This window comes from Dicentrarchus labrax, unplaced genomic scaffold, assembly GCF_905237075.1.
Source record: "Dicentrarchus labrax unplaced genomic scaffold, dlabrax2021, whole genome shotgun sequence".
Classification (NCBI taxonomy): domain Eukaryota; kingdom Metazoa; phylum Chordata; class Actinopteri; family Moronidae; genus Dicentrarchus; species Dicentrarchus labrax.
The window spans coordinates 23,553,060-23,572,561 of NW_026136701.1; the positions used below are offsets into that span (position 1 = coordinate 23,553,060).

The 19,502-nt window shown below is 41.3% G+C and overlaps 1 protein-coding gene across 9 annotated transcripts in view; it reads right to left on the reverse strand.

Annotated features, from left to right (window-relative positions):
* The window catches only part of LOC127366928 (partitioning defective 3 homolog), a 227,449-nt gene that overhangs the window by 71,195 nt on the left and 136,752 nt on the right, over nucleotides 1–19,502 (reverse strand). For 6 of the 9 annotated variants that reach the window (XR_007885414.1, XM_051406423.1, XM_051406417.1 and 3 more), the window contains 4 exons: nucleotides 16,339–16,489; nucleotides 7,609–7,795; nucleotides 6,018–6,169; nucleotides 4,876–4,920 (listed from right to left, as the gene is read on the reverse strand). Coding sequence is in view for 8 of the 9 variants with exons in the window: in XM_051406423.1 (XP_051262383.1) it covers nucleotides 4,876–4,920; nucleotides 6,018–6,169; nucleotides 7,609–7,795; nucleotides 16,339–16,489 (535 nt within the window). In the remaining variant the exon portion in view is untranslated. The remainder of the gene's footprint in view (nucleotides 1–4,875; nucleotides 4,921–6,017; nucleotides 6,170–7,608; nucleotides 7,796–16,338; nucleotides 16,490–19,502) is intronic. The other 3 variants (XM_051406444.1, XM_051406432.1, XM_051406400.1) reach the window with 1 other exon arrangement.

The window sequence follows — 19,502 nt, forward strand, 5'->3', positions numbered from 1 at the left end:
GTGTGTGTGTTTGTGTGAAACATTCCTCCTGACTGACTACAAATTTCATTACAAGATGAGGCTCAGAATGAAAATAACCATCAGCAAAATAGGAGAAACATGACAGTTTAATTAAACTAAGACTATTTGTACAGTGGTGCGGGCATAATTTTTGTTCCCATATGGCACCTCTCACAGGCTGAGAATGTGTACGGTGGCAAATAAATGTACGTAGATAAGGTGAGGAGGTATTGGAGGTAAATAGAAGAGTCCTAATCCCCTGGGTGGTGTCACTTTAGAGCTAGTGTAGCAGAATACACAGCGCTTGACAGATTAACATGAGGAGCCATGAGGGAGGAGAGCGAATGAAAAAGAGAGAGATAGGGAGGTGGAGAGGAACGGCACAAAGTTTAGGAGACAGAAAAATGAATGTCAAAAACGGAAAGAAAGGAAGAAAGCTAAACGCTACAGTGCTCAGCTCTTTTAGGAAATTAGTGTGCCTTTTTGTAAATATGAAACTATATATTTGTGACCCATTTTTTGTAGATTTGCATTTTCAGTAGGGACAAAAGGGATTTGAGGGAGATCTATTTTAGTCACATTATATTTACTGTACTGGCTGCTTTGTGTGATTTCAATTATTATTCTAAGCATAACGGACTTGGCTTTCTTGAAACCAAATACAATCTTCACACAGTCAATTAGGGTACAAACATATTGAAATGTATTCAAATGACCTGCCAGGGCTGTAGGATCATTTCAAAGAGTAAGTCTGAAAACAAGCATAAAAAAATTTGCCGAGCTTCTTGTTTACAGTGAGACTGACCGAAAAAAGAATAAAGACAGGAAGGGAAAAAATAGTAAATGGAAAATTGAATACATGCAGAGTGAACAAGCTACTGGGTTGGCGGCCTCCCATTTATTCTCATCAGCCTGTCCTGTTCCCTTAACGTCTCAATGAGAGCCGGGCTGATAGGCTTTTCACGCTGCACACCCACTTTATTTAAAGGCTTTGCCCAGTGCCATTCACTATAGTCACACTTCAGTGACAGACTCAAAAAAAAAAACCCAAAAGGATAATTTACACTGTGTTAGAGATCTGACAGATGGAATTTAGTCGCAAACCTGAAAAACTTGAAAAGAGATTTTTGTTACGTGTTTGGTTGTATCAGACCTACCTGGCCAGAGGGCTTTGTTACTTTTAAAAAAAACCTCATATTTTTGCATTTCTTTTTTTGAGCTACAACATGCTAAATTGCAAATAATTAGGTCTTGCAATGCAGCTCATATCAGAAATTGAAAGGACAGCAAAATGGATTATTTCAAATCTGGCAACCGGTCAGTCACTGCTGAATAATCTGTGTCAGTGTGTTTGAAACAGAGTGACGCACTCACTCATCTGCAGATAAACATGATCCTGAGTAAAGCAGTGACAAGCTTACAATAACAAATACAGAGCGGTCACATAGCACCTGGAAACGATTGGTGTTGACACCAGACTCCCCTGGAACTGGCATCAGGAGGGTTATTGATTCAGTCTGCATAAAGGAAATCATTTGATTTCACTATCTGTCGTCCCTACACAGTGCACTATGTAATGAGAAGGCAGGCTAACTGAAGCTGGTTGTCCAAAATGGGGCATTTTGTGTGTGCGGAAGTGACGCAAAAACCACAGGATGTAAAGAAAGGTCAGGCGGTTGATACAATAATATAGTATCTTCCAAAGCTCAACACGTTTCAGTTGCTTTTATTTAAATTACCGTATTGGCCCGGGCTTTAATGGTCAGAATCCAGATTACCAAACTTTTTATTTTGGTCAAAATCCTTTGTTTTTCCAAAAATGTGTATTGGTCAGTAATATTATATATTAATATCATGTGTCTCTACACTGCTTGACAGTTTAAAGGGGTCACTCCCCACCTACTGAGCAACACTAATCCACAACATGATACCACTGAATCCTGTTACAGGGAAAACAAATAATTAACTCCTGGAAATATGTCCTACTTCCCAAAATGAATATAAATGGACTCGTAATGTGAACTTTATAGGGATTACCTATGGGACACTTTGTCACAGGGATTTATGATGTTTCAAAACAGTCTGACAAACTCTGCATGCAGTTCTGGACACTGCCAACAATCCTGCATTGTGCTCCGTCACTGAAGTGTCCTCGTCTAACATATGGAGGCGGACTGTGTCAATAAACCTCTCAGCCAATCACAGGAGGCGAGGGCTGCTATGTCCCATCTCTCAGAGCAGTCACAGTCTTTGGTTTCAGCAGCCTAGTTGTGTTTTGGCTTTGGTAAATGGACCATGGTTCATTTGTACTTACTGGAAAGTAGAGTTTAAAGTTGGTAAAGTGACACCAGGGGCCCACAAAGTGAAAATAAACCTCGGACACTTAAAAAAAAACAGGGTGAAATCTATTAGCCCACAACATTAGGGAAGCTGAATGGGTATTAGGTTCCAAACTGGAAAAATACCTCCTTTTCTCAAAATGTTCACACTAAATATCTACATCAAAAATAATTACAATCAGTATCTGTGCCATAAAAATCTGCCAATGTAATGAGAGGAGTTCAGAATTTCAATGTAAAGAAAAAGCGATAGAACCATATAACGTCCAGTCATTAGTATCCCTTAACAGCCACATCAACTCTTCATCAAATCATCCTCTATCCCATAAACATGCCAGTAGGTTTCTCTATTTCATACCATAATAAACTGACTGCCTTTGGGTTTTTTAAATTGTTACAAAGACAAAATCAGCAGTTCAAAGACAACACTGCGGCTCTGGTTGGTACCAACATTTTATCAACGGATCCACATATAACAGATCGATAACAATCTTTGTTTGCGTTTTATTTCTTGTGGTCATGCAAAATATCCTCTCTCAGAAGCGAACATGGAAGCAGTGTGATGATGCATGCAAAGCCTCTTAACTGATTTAACCTCATTTAGATATTTTACCTACTTTGTCATTTAGGTTTGAAGATGCAATGACCTGCTGAGTTGTCTAACTTTTCCTAGCTGTTCTCACATTATGCAATAGTGCAGCTGACTCATCTGCTGCCACCATTTGGCAGATACACCTTACACGCAACTTTATGCAACACACAGTCTCATCCTTGCCGACTCTTGATATCATAAGGTGACAGGAAGTTGGAACAGAAATCTCCTCTCCATCTCGTGGTCGCCCACACAGTTGATAGGTTTCAACAAATACTGATCAAAGAATTCATTTGTGCTTTTCCACAACATCTCCTTTGATCCTTTTTTCACACTTTTCTCACTTTATTTCACACTTTATTATTGAGCCGCAGTCTTACCTAAAAGTTACCATAAACTGCAAAAAGACTTTCTTCTTTAACTCTAAAGCTCTCTCTCTTTCTCCTTCTCTACACATCTTCCTTCAGTGGGATCCGTCATTTTGTCCAAGTCGCTGATATCAGAGGCAGGCCTTCTATTCAGTCGAGGCGACAGTGAAAATACACAAGACATGACAATGACGGATGACTCGCTGTCAGCTCACTGCCTTAACCAAGGACAGAGTGCTTTTTCTGCTCTCCCTCACCTCGCACACACGTGCAACTCCTGACACACACACACACACACACACACACACACACAAAACAATTAGTGCTCCAGCTGCATCTGAGGCAAAAGGGAGAAAATCAAATCTGTAGTCACCCGACTGCTTTCACAACCATGTTCAGCAGCGACCTCAAACTGTGGCGAGGACTCAGTCTTCACTCTGCACGCTGACAAATTTGTCTTGTCAAGAGAGAGCGAAACACCAAACGCAGGGAACGCTTCACAAATGCACAAAGAGTGGAGCGGTGGATAAACCCTCAGAAACATAATCTGCAAGTTAGTCACTGAATTTATATTTGTAGATCAATATGTGCAATTTAATGTCTGTCATTGTTGTTCCTGTACAATTTGTGTCAGGTCTTGTACCAGTTATGAATCGATCGGTTCTGCAAAGCCACAGAGACAGGTTGCAGTTCATTTGTAATTCTTGGCATGAAAACCTCTTCTAATTCCGGCTCACTTCTGCAGCCACAAGTGTTCCCCAGAGCCTTTGAATGTGTCATCAAATAAATAAACACCAACCCTATTTATATCTCATAATGCAAAGAGTAAATGAAGAAAACATGGACTGGAAAGGTAGATCTGAGATGATGTGAAGGACCTGGGACAGAGGGTTATACATTGGTTTTGACCAACTACCGTTAAAATTGAGTTTCCTATACCCATATGTAAATAGATTTCATGAAACTATGTGACTAGTATAATTTAAGACTCTCTCAATGGCAAATTTGACATTTATTCACAAAAACAAGCACTTAACCAAAGGAACTGTACATTGTCAAATAGTCTTCAAATAGACCTATATTGAAGAATTCTGTAAGTGCACTTTAATATTCTAGTAATAATCCTACTTTCTGTTCTGCTCCTGTTTCAATTCGTTCAATCTGTTTGTTATACGCCGCTGTGTTTGACAACCTAAGAATGAGAATGGGTTGTGAAGCATGGAGGAGGAACTACGGAGGGTGTGGAACTTGCGAAAATGTGAAATTGATCGATAGCAGTTTAGCATCAAATAAAAGATTACACCAACACCAGCTTGTATTTAAGGATTTATGGTGTATAAGTCAGCAAATAATGTGCTGAATGTGATCAGATACTAAAATATCATATGGTGTAACATCATAAAACAGCGATACTTTCTCAATAAACCAGATCAGCTGGTGGTTTCTTATTGAACGTAAAAGTCAAACACAGCTTATAGCACTCAGTCCCAGGCCTTAGATATGTACCCTTAGAAGAAAAAGTGATGGTGATGGTGGCAAAGTTTTCCATTCTACCTTTCAGTGCACCGGTCCTTACCTGTGTTGATCTCGGGACGAGGGGTGAGGTTAATCTCGTCGGCTACTGTTAAAGGAAGGGGAAGGAAAGAGGGGAGGGATACAAACATTTGGGGTTCAGTTAGTGCTCATGACATTCCACATGCATCATCCAGGTAGCGCTGCAAACATCACAAACTGCTTCATCTCAATTAGGATCGGACGCCATGCGAGACAAGGAGGTGGAGGGGGGGAGTGGGGTGGATGAAAAGAGGGTTTGAGGATAGCAATCAGACTTGTTGTGATATCAACACGGCACAGAGCGGCAATCTGGTCGGGAAGATTAGATATGATTATAGAGAGTGCGAGCAGAGAGACTGTAGCAGCCAAAGCAATCAGCGACTGTTTGAAGCCATTTCAAGGTGAATCAACACAGTGAAGTTCTTGACTTTGGCGAGAGATGCAGAGTCTGTATTCATACAAAGAGGCAAGAGGGTGGAGTTCATTTAAATATAAGGAACATGTTTGAAACATGGAGGGCGTGCAGGGATATGTGCTCAAGGTTACATGAAATCAGATCTTAAGGTTTTAGTTTAGTAGAGTTTGAAGTAACTGAGGTGTGACTCTATAATGTGTACAAAAGCCTTCAATACTTAATGCAGTTAACTCAACACATCTCATATTTTGAGATTATAGCAGGGAAGAAGGGAATTATACCTCTCGGCTTGGAAGGCTTGTGCTCCTGGGTTTACCACGTGTACATCCCGGAGCAAATACATTGTGCACAATCAAAGGTAACAATGGGAAGGTTTCCATGTTTAGGACTTAGAAGCATTCACATCACAGGAAAACTCAAGATGCTCGTAAGATACTGTGCATGGTAAAGACAGCACCTTTTATTTTGTGATGTGAAGGTCCTTAAATGGTGGACTGGCTGATGCAAGGTGTCCATGTTCGTTTTTTTCAGGCAGTAATATTTAGAACCAAATCTATAAACAATATTTTGTAGCTTTAAGAGAAATCTAAAAAAGTAGCTAAGCTTTAACAATATATAATATAACAAACTAACTTTGAGAAACCTTAATCCCAATGACTGAATCCCAGTTGGACAACTTGTTTTATATCCCTGAAATGTAATGAATATCCCAAATTAGGGAAGGAACATGGAGGGTTTGGAAGCTGTACCTAGATCCATGCTCTTGGACTTGCGTGTCTTGATGATCTCGAGCTGACTGGCATCTCCAAACTGCTTGGTGCGTTTCTCCGACATGCTCTGGCGTCCGAAGCCTTCCCTTTGGAAAGCAGCGTCCGGATTATTTTCGTCTGGACTCACGGAGCTGGATAGAGGGTTGAAGATGAGATAAGACTGACTTTATTGATCCTACACAGGGAGAGTTGTGTCACAGGACTAGAGGGAAAGGACAAGAGCAGATAATTGTTGTTGATAACGAACATCTCTAGCATCTTCTATATGAAATATAAAGACTTCAAATAAAAAGAAGTAATAGAGGTAGTACAGGAACTTCAGGAAGAGAAAGAAAAAAGAAAATGTGGCATGGAGTCGGAGATGGGTGAAGGGTTCAAAAGAAGGAACACAATTAAAAACAAGAGACAGAGGAGACAGTGGGAGGAGAAGGAGGGTTAAACAAGAGAAACAAAATGAGATATGAAAAAGAGAAATGAGGGGAAGAAAAGAAGAAAGAAGAAAAAGAAACAAATGATGAAATTAAAAAGAGATTGTGGAAAGAGAAAATGACTGTCAGGCCTAAACATAAAGAGAAAGAGAAACAGATTTTCACAGGGAGTCATTATATAGAAAGATTAATCAGATAGCTGGAGCCTTCATCTTTCACATCACTGGAGAGAACACACACAGACATACACACTTGTGCACCACTGATAGCATTCCCAACACTATGGCCCTGATTTCACAATTCCATGCCTTTCATTTAGCAGCTTCAGAAAGAATCTGCGACGGGCAAATTTCTTCCTTCCTGGTTTGTTGAAGTTTTACAGCTGTGAAAATGAACAATGGTCAACGGTTTAGTCTCTACTGCAGCTGACCTCACTGTGAAGACAAAACAGATAAAAGAGCTAATGCCGTGATATGAGACTGAAAGGCACTGTACTAGTGCTGAAACCAATCAGAGCATTAATAATATGGATTACTTATCAAGGAAAAGGACAAACGTTCTGTGATTTTAGCTTCTTAAATGTCACCTCGGACAACAAGCAGTGGGAATTTTTCATTATTTTCTGATCTTTTATAGACTAAATGATTATTGGATAATGCCAGCTGTACACCCATTCCTTTGTTGAATAGTCTGACATTGACAAAGGGAAAAACATAACAGGCTCTCATCAGCACTGGGTCAGAACGGGGGTCCTTCACATCAGTCTGAGAGGTCAGTGCGGAAGAGGGCTTCCCCGATGAGCGCTGCTTACAATCAGAGTGCAATCAAGGAAAGAACACACTTAACGTACACACCGCACACATATACACACAACTGATAACACAGGAGACACACTGACCTTGTTCAAATGACTTTAAGAAAAAAAAAAACATGTACTTGCTATGCAGGGAATTCTAGCTTTGTTCACAGTTTAAGACCTAATTTGAGGCAAAAGCAAAACGAGTGCTGGGTTGAAGTCAGAAATGGTGCTGCAGTTCAAACAGCAATGACACATTTACTACAGAGAACCACTCCTAAATTCAGCTTGAGTGTTGACATTACATCTAACAGACTGAAGGTAAAACAACATAAGTTTTGCCCACTTGTCTTTCTGAGTGGGCAGCTCTTTGGCCCACGGCGGCGTCATGTCAGCGGTGAAGGCCACATCGTCGTGGGAGCTGGACGACGACTGGTCAGAGAGGTGGGGAGGGAGGAGGGGCGGCCGGTCGTCCTCGATGATCACAGTGTCATCCTGCGGCATGTTGACGGTCGGTGAGAGCTGATAGTTTCCTGGAGGAGACAAAATCATCGTCATCATCAACGGTCATCTGTATCAAGGAGTTGTTCTGTTCCTCAAACTGATCTCACTCTTATGATTGACCACACAGCTATCAAGAAGAAATCGCTGATGTCAAGTTCTCGCGTCCTTTAAAATGGAAGAGCAAAGGTCCGTCTTTCCTGAGTCTGACGCAAAACAATCCATCATACTAGAGACAAAACATCCCAAACAAAGCAGATTCAATTGACCAGAACACAATGGAGGCTCAGGCATAGTTTGACATTTTGGGAATTACACAAAAATACAACAAGAGTTAGATCAGAATATAGATGGCACCAATGTCTGCATGGTTCGTACAGAGCTGGAGTTGAGGGGCAATTAGCTTAGCTCACTGTAAAGAGCGGAAACACAGGGAAGCGGCTAGCCTGCTTCTTTTTTCATCCATCTGCCCAGCACTGCTGTGTTCTGGTTGCCTGGCAACTTCATGGTGACGGTAAGACTCCAGGAAGTCACTGCTTCTGGCTGCTGTTTTAATTATGAATAGTTATAGAACCAAACATTGTTGGTTCTGTTTGTGTACAGATTAAATAAATGAAATCAAACTTTCTATTCAGTAAGCTGAAAAGTCTTTATGCAATGCTAAGCTAATCACCTCCTTCATACTTACCCAGAGGCTCCAGCTTCATAGTTAATGCACTGACACGAGACTGGTATCAAATCTTTAATCTCACTCTCTGCTAATAGTATCTTTCTCAAAATGTCAAACTACTCCTCATTAGCATCAGGACACTCTTTGTTCCAACAGGAATCGGTTTCATTCAACCTCCATTCTGCTTTCATTCTCCTTGGTGCACATAACAAACCCTGTTATACAGTGACTGAGTCAAACACTAAGAGGTGCATTTTAATTTAAGGTCTTGCTTCTTCTCACCGCTCAGTATGATGTACACAAAAAATATGATGAATATCAATGATGAACACCTCCACAGCTGCTGATTACTCTGCACAACGACCACAATTACTGTCAAATGACGTGCGATGTGCATCTACATAATGCATAAATTATGAGTCATTTACAGATTGAACAGTTTTGTCAGCACAAGTCACAGCAGTCTGTTTCGCTGCTGGTTGGGAATTACGTAAATGTGATTAGAAATAAAATGTGTTTCCATTTGGAGGTCATGTGACACCTACCTCATCTGTAAGTGCTATGGTGTCTTTACAGCCAATGAAGACAAAACCTTAACGACTGGATTCAAAGAGTCAAGATATGGGGAAAAAAATAATACTATGGTCTGACAAAATAACTCTTTCAGTTCTAGCAGGATAATATAAAAATAATGCCAACTACAAGAAGAAGAAAAATACTTGTAAAAGCTCAGAAAAGCTGGTCAGTTACCCAGCTCTCTCAGCCTCAGGAATGAATTTATTTGTGACAACAGGCAACGAGACTGTAGTAACTGTTCAATGGGCCAGTTACGGGAAAACAAGTTTACAAAAAGTAAAAATAATACAGGGTAACTTTTTAAACCACGCAACATATTTTGGAGTTTAAACGCAGAGTGAAACTGCTCCTGGCTAATCAGCTTATACCAAGTGGAGTTTGGCAGCAGGCACAATGGTGTTCCTATGTCAAAACACTATGATTAATTCAAGCTGTACCCTCGCAAATAAAGATAAAAAACTTCCCTGCGCTGAGGCGAAAAAATAAAATAGTCCTCTTTCTCTGCCTCTGAAAAGCAAGGCTTAAAAACTCCCCTTGATATGCAGCGCATGACTTTGTCTTTAATCTGTATTTTGAAATTGGGAGTGGGGGGGCTCCTCGGCATGAAAAGAAGGGCAGCTTCAGTGCTCCATAAAAGCCTTGTGTACTGAGCTCAGGGAGAAGTTTGTTTGTCTTTAGAAAGCGTTTGGGCTATAAAGACGGGGACCCAGAGGACTGAGCCAGGCCTGCTGTTTGTTTCTCATAACGGAGCACCGAGGGGATCAATGCGGGACTGGGTGCTGCTGCTTCCAGCCAGCGTGGGTGAATGACCTGATGTAAATGGAGCTGAATAGAGGAACGAAAGAGGGGGGACTGGGTGGTGTGACAGTGTGAGGGTGTGTGTGTGTGTAAAGGTTGTTTAAAAAGTCATCGGTCACTGTTCTTTGTTACTTTCCTTAAATAGTAAGAAGCTACAAAGTGATCTTTCACTCAAATTAACTCATTAATGCACTTTGTCCTGTCTTAACCCTGTTTTGGGAAAATACTGAAGTAAGGCTTGTGCTAGCAGGTTTCTGTTGTTTGAGCATTTGTGAATTTGCAAAAAACTCTTGTCACCTATTTATTACAGAAATAATCTCACCAATACCTGTTATACAAAAAATTTTGAGTTTAACACACACTATGTGATTTATGGCACTAGGGGTCTCATGTCAACACATTTACAAAAAGACACAATTGACAACATCCTGAAATAGCATGGCATCGTGGGAGTTGTTGTCGTCACTGTTAAACTGATGAAATCAGATATGATTGTTCACAGACGAGGTGTTGAATTAAAGTTTTAGAAACGTTACATGGACTCACTCTCACTCTCTCTGGTATCCAGTGTTTCCCTGGAAGTTATAGCAAGTGTTTTATAATATTTATTTTATTTAATTCTTTAATTGATGAGGTGACAGCTGGAGAGTGACACGAAAGGGGGGAAGAAAGGAGAGCAGCAAAGGCCCAGAGGTTGGATTGGAAACCTGGGCCGCTGCAGCAAGGACTCAGCCTTGGTACATGGGACGCCATCCTGTTATACTGATCATTGTGTCAGGATACACACTTTGTTTGCACAGGTATTGTGGTATAGATTTACACACAATAGTTTGTGTAATATGCAAAGATGGGTGTGGCTCTCCTAAATTAAAACAAATGGACTACTTTTCATCATCATCTGTGTTGAATTTGGACAGAAAGCAGGAGTTACTGCTCTGTTGGACAGACTGCTTTGAAGGTAGGAAGACGTCACAATTTTAAGGCCTCAGGTGTTTATTCTCGTGGCGCTTGGGATGGTTTTTACTGACAGGAACACATGAATTCTTTTTGACAACAGAGGCTGAAAAGTCGAGTCTAATCTAACACATATTACACGTTCATACTACTTTAGATAGTCCTAGTAGTCTGTGGAATTCTACAAAGTATGGTGTAAAAGGATCAATTGTTGATATGCTTAAACTGCTGATCATAAAAAAGGAGAATAAAGGTAATTATATTCTAAATATAAAGAGGAACTAATAAAAAATATACATGTATGTGCATCAGATAGAAGAGTTTGCATGTTTGTAAATGAGCATTCACCCACACATGCACTGTAAGTGTGCTGAACTGCATGTGCAAAAGTGTGCGAGTGCGTGACCTTACCACAGTGAGACCTTTACTGCATTAACCGTTCCAGAGGTTCCAGCGTGTGTGTGTTGTGTGTTTATGTTACTTCAGCCTCCTCCTGCTGTGTGTTTGTTATTCGCTGCGAATTTGGGAGTCCGGGTGAGTCCTCTAGCACAGCATGGTCACTTCTCTTTCTCAGACCACACACACACACACACACATACACACGTTTCATACACACACATGCACTCACAGAACCACTTAATCCCATTTCCCTAAGCAGTCCAATGCACGACACTGAGAATCCCATCAATGTCACAGTTTGAATCACTGCAGTACAATCAACTGGCAGCTACTGAGTAGAAAACCAATGAATCTGTCAACTCACTAGCCTGGTAAAAGGAGGGAGGGAAAAAAAGCCTCTTTGTTTTAGTGCCAGCACCCGAGGGCAGCCATCCGCCAGCAACAATAGCACTGCCATGTGGACGGAGCGCACACCCATCACCTGAGAACCAAACCAATAAACACACATTATCTATCCCAGTGGCTGTAATAATTTCTGACTGAGCTGCAGTGGAACAATAGGTGGCATTTCATTTGAGATTCTCTGGTAGAGGCTATTATTACTATTACGATGCTCTTTATGCAAAACTGCTGAATACCTGAGGGTAAAAATGGGGGACTCACGATGGCCAGGAGGGAACAAGGAGGTTTAAAAGATTTTCTAGATTAAAAAAAAAAAAACGGAGATAGCAAGAGGTGAAAGAAATGCAGGACTTTTTTGTTTTTTTTTCCCTCTTTTCATTTTGTCTTGTCTCGGTCTATTTGCATAATTAGTAAGGAGGTTATTGCCAGGGGTGCTGGGCCTTGAAAGCTATTGGCCTGAAGGAATAATTAAGTCGCTCTCTTATCCCTGGCATCTTCGGAGTGCAGAAAGCCAGCGAGTGATCTAAGGGTGTGCACGGGCCAAAACGCGAGCTGGTATGTTCTGAATGGGAACGATGTTGTCTTCTAAGAAAGCCTAATGCATGATTTATGCTTTGTGCCACCCTTACAATGAGAATACAGAATTATTCCAAGCAACTGTGAAAGACCCCCCCAGCACTCACACACACACAATTTTTATGTATTCAAGGGAGGTTTGCTGAGCACGCAAAGCTCTGCCTCGTATTCACACACGTTCACATATGGGAGCTGCTAAGTGCATCTACGGCCTTCCACTGTTGGCTTCTGAGCAGCAGCTGGGAGTCTGCTTTTCCAGACTATTCCACAGTATTTAAACCAGTCGTGACACAACTGTTTACATTTGTGAATCATCGCATTCATGTTAATGCACTCTTAAGTACGACATGTGGCAACAATAAATTAGCTTCCACAGTAACTCCAACCCGAGACCACACAAGTTAAAAGTTACAGACCTTTCAGCTGGTCTGTCATTATAAACTAAATCTATAATTTTGTTGTCCTCATTGTCTGTACTGTAATTTTAGTATGCTGGTCCATTCTGTACACACGACATCTATTGCATGTCTGTGGGTTGTTGTTTTTTTGGGTGAATTCTCTAAGGACATAGGGTGTTGTAGGGTGCTGTACAGATTATAATTGAGGCAACTTTGGGATTTGTGACATTGGGCTCTATAAATAGAAATGGACTTGACTTTAAATACAAGCATTGGTCAAACTTGCCAAACTGTGATTTAAAAGGCTATTTCACCCAAATTAAACACAAAAACACCCAATTTTCTTTTACTACCTGTAGCGGTATGTTGCCATGCAGGTAGTTTTGGTTGCTCACTGCAGTGAACAATAACAACTCCAGGTAATCGGATAGGCATCAAGCAGAGTCAACCAGCTTAAACCCAGAGCCTACTGGCCTTTATCCTCTGTGCTTAGCCCACAGTGGCAAATTAAACAACAGTTTTTAATCCTTCCCCTGCCTTTCCAATCTCACTTTGACACAAAACCGCAGCGATGTTCTTAAAAATGTGCTGCTTTGATATTTTAAGGTCAAGCCAAGTGCATGGGGAAAAAAATGGACCATCATTCTTAAGTTTTATTACCAACTTGATTTGAACTGATTAAGAAACCACATGGAGGAAGAAGATCCAAAATATTTTACGAGACAAACTGAGGTTGAAATTTCCCCTCAGGTGGTGAGGAAAAAACTCCACTGGGCTGATTAAGTGTTTAATAAGCAGGGAAATGTCTCATGTGTCTGTGATAGTTAGTAATTATATAGTGCACATCCATCCACAGGCCAACCTCGGAGGTTTCTTGCATCTGGTGTCCCGCCTTGTTGAGGTTAGGTGAAATATTAGAAGGAACAGGCCGCTCTAGCCACCCTGACATCTTAATTTCCCTGCTTAGCCCTGCCAACCTGATGGGAAAACACAAAAACACACAGGACAGAGGACCCAGAAGCAGCAGGTGTTGGGGGCACGCACGGTGTGTTTAATCCTCAGAGGATGAGGGTTGGATGTCACTGAACGCTGTGACAGCACTGACGTGAGGTCATTGAAGGTTAGAACCATCTTTTGTATAATCCTTCCTGTTCTTGTTAAGGCTGATGATTGCCAACTGCTCCACATTTTGAATAACATTTAATTCAAAGGAGGAGTGAGGGCAGAGAGGCAATAACATAGCATTTCATTCATCAGATTTCTCTTTACTTCCGTCCTGTTTTTTGCTGGCAGCAGTCACTCAATGAGTCTTCAGTCCTACTGTATCTACCAATGTCTGTCTACCTAACCTATAAACCAAACTACTGTTACCTTTTTACCTACCATTTGTCCATCCTAAAGTATTTCTTTCCTTCCTTTCTTTCCCTGTTTCTTATGCCCTTTTGCTGATTTCTTTTTTTGTATTCATCTATTCTTTTGTTCAAAAATGTACAGCAAGTTGAATCTGGTATTATCTACCCATTCTACACAGAAATGCTTTATAATGCTGAAGCATGGATTATACAGGAACCATTCTGTCCTCTCCACAAAATCTTCCTGCTCTGCTTGTTTATTGCTTGTTTTGTTGTCTTTTACTAGAGATAACTGCAACCCGGCACCTGCAACAGGCTAACAGTACTGTTTTAAATGAGGCTGTCCCGATCAATTCTTTTGGCCCTAATCCAGGTCGGAGTCCTTGTGCTGCCGAGAGCACTTACACTGGAAACTGGGCCAAAATGAAACTTGTCCAATGTCAAAGTTTAATTTTGGCCTAATCAAGTTACTCACAGTATTAACATTAATTAGTGGCAGCTGATATGACCTGCCATATTTGTGAAAAGTATCAGTGTTGGTTATCATTCACAGATGGGGCCCAAATACTTTTCAGCGTTGATACTGATCCTTAGGATGAGCTTGGGACATCTCCAGTTTGGATTTGAAGGTGTTATCATTTAGATTATGGTAATATTCTGATCTTTTATGGCCTAAAGTGCTAGTTTTTGTGAGCCACCACAACGTCTGTCCTTATTTTCCTCTTGTTGTGATTAATGATCAGCCTGTTGAAGTAGTAGAGGAGTTTAATACGTAGGTACATTTAAAGAAAGCAATGCAGCATCTGTATCTAATCAGAAAATTGGATTCATATCATATAAAGAGGGATACTGAAGAGACTGTTTATAGTCTTAGTAAGTGTTTTAACTTGTAATATATGTCCATGGTATGGGCACCTGTTGGTTAAGGACAAAAACAAAATCACAAACACAGCCAGTAAGATGTGCCTGGATATGTCCATGTATGCTGGCAGCTCCATGTTGATGTCCTACTGTATATTTAGTGATTTCATGTATTCACTGACTTCATACAGCACTTTGATCGGCTCTAGCTGTTATAAAAGCACTGGGCCTGTAGGTACAGAAATCAGCTCGTCTGTTCGGCTTGATGACAATGATCTCGTTTGCCACTGTTGAGCAGGCAACTACTGTATCTCTTCCATATCTGCCTTGTGCTTTCACTCCCGACCCTGTACACTCATTAGAAGCCCTCGCTGTTTGTTAAGCACGAATGAAGGCAGTCACTGTGGCGGCCTCCAACTTCACCTATTAACACTTCCTTAGTCAGTCAGAACTCACACTTTTTTCTGTTGTTTACAGGAACAACAGTGTCAATGTCAACCAATTTGCATGAAAGGAAAACAGGTTCACACTTTCACATTATGTCTCATTGATTAATGAGGTAAAGTTGGAAGGAGCTAATTTAAAAAACAGATTAGAAGTTGGTGTACCAACTCTTCCTCTGCTTAATTAATTTACAATTAAATGTATTTGTGTGCATTATTTTCTGGACTGACTGTAACAGTTGGAAGCGTGGATAATCTTAGTCAAAGCAAAGAAACAACTGCAGACGACAAAAAATGAAAGGGTCATTTTGTACTTTCTTGATTTGAACACAGGCGAGCTGAGCAGTTCCACCATCTGGTGTACAGAATCCTTTCTGTGACATTAGGCAACTTCACCACCCATCCATCAATCATTCAAGTGCTACACACATGCAATCGTGTACAGATGCGTGCAGAGCTCTCACACACGGATACAAATATGCTTGCTAATCTTTTTCACTTAATCCAACATACACACACACACACACACACACACCACACTCACACTCACACTCACTTGCAAACCAACTCAGAGTTGGTTTGAGCAATAACATCTTTAAAGACTGATGAGTATGCAAACTAACAAAAGTACACAGACACGCTTTCAGAAAACACACACACCAGAAAAAGAATCAGTCACTAGCAGAGCGTCTGCAGCAGCAAATTATCCAGGGGCCGTTTTCCCATCTCTTACTGTCTCTCCCTGACATTTTCCGAGACATTAAAAGCCATTGAGTCTTGACAGGAACTGAGACTAGATGGCACAAGTAGCCCATACTCTGTGTTGATAAAACCTGACAGGTTAGACCACCAAATCAAAACCAGGAAAACACTCACTAACAGAGGGGAAATATAAATACTGCACTTGTTTTCTTAGAGTTACCGTATTTTTCTGTGTGTCTGCTACACAGTACTATTCTTATAGTGTATGTCTAACTAGAATCTATACTGATTCACCAATACTAGTGTTGCATAGTAACACGGCATTGTATCAGACTGAGATCCAGCTAAGAATGCCCACAGAACTCGACAAACCCTATAATCAGTAGCAACAGGATGAGTACAACGAGCTAAAGGCAATACGTTCAAAGAAAATGTCAATCTCACCTATTGTGCGTGGCATCATGCCTTGTCGTGGCATCAAGTTGTCATCAAGGCCCTCCAGGCCACCGTACAAGGAGTGGGAGATTCGGCGCTCGTGGTCGTCCAGAGAGGTGTTCATAGCCTGCTGAGGTCCCAGCGGGCTCCCAGGTGCCTCCTGAATAAGGAGGGAGGTGATATGGTTTGTTATTTTGGATTATGCTCATAATGTCTGTTTTGACCAGTTGTAGAAAGTTATTAATTCATGTACTACACCTCCTGTCACAGTTAGAGCACAGTGCAACCTGAAACCCATCCATGACCTGTACTCAAACATGAGTCCTACTAACACTAAATAAAAGTCAGAGAATGAGGCAGAAGGGAACTAGCCACACTAATATTTGTTGAACAGTAATGGATGGACAGGGCAGCTATCCATGCTAATGCTAGCAGTGTGATAACCAGGATGAATGAGCATGGATTTCCAATAGGCTGTTAAGTGAGCTAGTGTTCCCCCCGCAGGGGATGGCTAGCTTGCTAGCATCTTGACATTTCCCTCAGGACCCATGATGACACTCTCTTGTTTGCTGGACAAATAGACCATTTGCTGGCCCTGTCATCCATAAACACACATCCATGGCCTAAGAAGTTGTGTGTTTGTGTGTATATGCCTGCACCCTCATTGTTTATCCATTGGATAGTTGGCTGTATTGATTTGCTATGGTTTCTGCGTTTATTGCTGAAGGGGATAACCATCATCACAGCGTCATACAACGAGCGATAACACTATCACACTCGAGTTAATACTGGAGCTACCTCAGCCCGATCAATGACTATAACTAGCTAGGCTGGGATTCGATTTTGGCAGAAGGTCTTTGCCCAATGATCCTTTCAGATCACTAAATGGTTGAGGTGCTGTAATAACCCATGCCAAACACATTCTGATGATAACAGACAACTCCAGTTTACAGGAGAAGACATATGTGGGTACATTAGGTGGCTAGCAGAAGCGAGAAGCGTGATGAAGTGGACTTTAGACTAGAAGGCTGCTTGTTTAAGTATAAGATCCACAATGTAGATGCTGCATTTACACACAAGCAGCACAACAGTCGGCTGCTGTGGAGCGATTTTAACTTTATATACTATTGAATATATTCATTTATAACAACATATAATAATTTAAAAGATGATCAACCATAGCTAAGGTAAATGCACGGAGTTACCAGTCCATGAGCAAGGCACTCTAACTGCTGTAATGGGGGTAATGAAAGCTTTAACGATAACTTCTTATCTAAAGATCTAGTACTACTTTTATACGATCATCAACTGAAGGTGGAACTTATTTTCACTTAATTACTGGACAAAAGGACAGGCTTGAACGCAAACAGATCCAATCGAACCTGCACACACATACAACAAATCACCCACGGAAACAAACTAATTTCTAAGGTCACCATATGGCGCTGTGACTGTTGGCATGCGGCTGCTCTTGACTTTAAATGAGACAGTTAATGAGTAGGCCGGCTGAGGGGCCGAGGTGAAATGCCTCAGTAATAGCCGAGGGGATTCGCCATACTGAGGCCGCGTCGACAAATCACACCGCAGCAGCTCATTGCATATTCAGGCTGATAATTGGGCTCTGGGAAGGTCTCGATCCCATCGGGTGCCAACGGTGATGAGGAAGTCAGCTGCTCTGGGTTCTCTGTGTTTCTATGGGGATGGAGGAAGGAACGGGAGCAGTTGGGCTTGTGATTTATGCAACGGCAAACATTTGAGATTGATTTGAGATTGGCTGTCAAGGGATGGAAACATGGGGAAGAAAGTAAATACAGGATTATTTGATCCCAAATGTCAGTATGGGTATGACAATATGTCAAAATGAGCCACAGATTTGATCCTATAGTGATTAGGTGTTATTTGATTTTCACTAATACTTGATGGACAGCTGGTTATGTGTATTGACAATCTATAGTGACTCTATAGGGACTTTCTAAATCAGCTCTGAGCAGTGTCTTTGACTATAAGTGTATTAAATTGTTGTTTCGCTCCTATCTGAGTGGCTTGGACACCATTTCTTATAAATAGCCAGACACTTGGACAGCCTCAGGCCATGCCTCCAGCTCTGCATGTGAAGTAGAGATTGACGAGACTCCCAGTGCTCGAATTTTATTCATCCACCATGCTGTCTGTGAAGTCTCACTGCCTTGACACAGCCGTGCTACACACATACACACAGGGTATCTGTTTGCAAACGAACACACTGAAAGATCCTTGAAAATAAATGCATGCATGCATAAGCAGGATATACAAAAGCACAAACTACACACTCATATGCACACACTCATACGCACGCAGACACAAAGACCTGTGCATGTACACACACAGAGACACACAAACACAAAACACACCTCCAGGCTTAGCCTCTGCTTTCAATTACCAGACGGGCCGAGGGGAAATCAAAACTTTGACACACCAGGTTGGAAAAGGAGAGCAGGGAAGCCAGGCAGTGCCAGAGGCGTACACGTGCGCACATACGTGCGCGTCCGTACGCAGACACACAGCAGTGGTGCACACAGACTCAGCCTCGGCTTTCAAGCAGGCGACAGGCCAAGGTGTACAGAGAATGTAAAAACATGACATTGAAGGGAGGGGGAAAAAAATTGTGTAGCTCCGTTTGCAGCCATGTTTTTATAAAAAAAAAAAAAAAAAAAATTCTCTCCAGCTGCCTCAAGGGAGGTGAGTGTGCGTGGGAGGGGTGGGTGAACTACTATGACCAAACTACTTACTTTTATTTTATGAGACGATTCATTGCTGCTCATGAGGGTATTTCCCAGTGGTTTGCTTTGGGTTGTGTTGTGCATTTATCACAGAGTGGGTCTTATTGAAGAGATGCTCCGTGTCCACACCAGTGTCTTTATTTAGGACAGCAGTGTAATTTTTTTTTAATCAGGAAAACACTATAATTACAACCACTTTAAACTGAAATGGGATCACAGTCAGCCCAAATCTTGATAATCTGATCAAAGTTATTAAATTAAATATGTCACATGTAATGGCAATCCTAAAATAGGCTTTCAAAAGACACTTGTGTTTGTTTTTTGTACTTTTGACCAAACTGCAATCAGCTGGTAAAGAACAATCTGGGCAGTAACTGTAAATGAAAGCAACCCCCCCCCCCATTTACTCGGTAA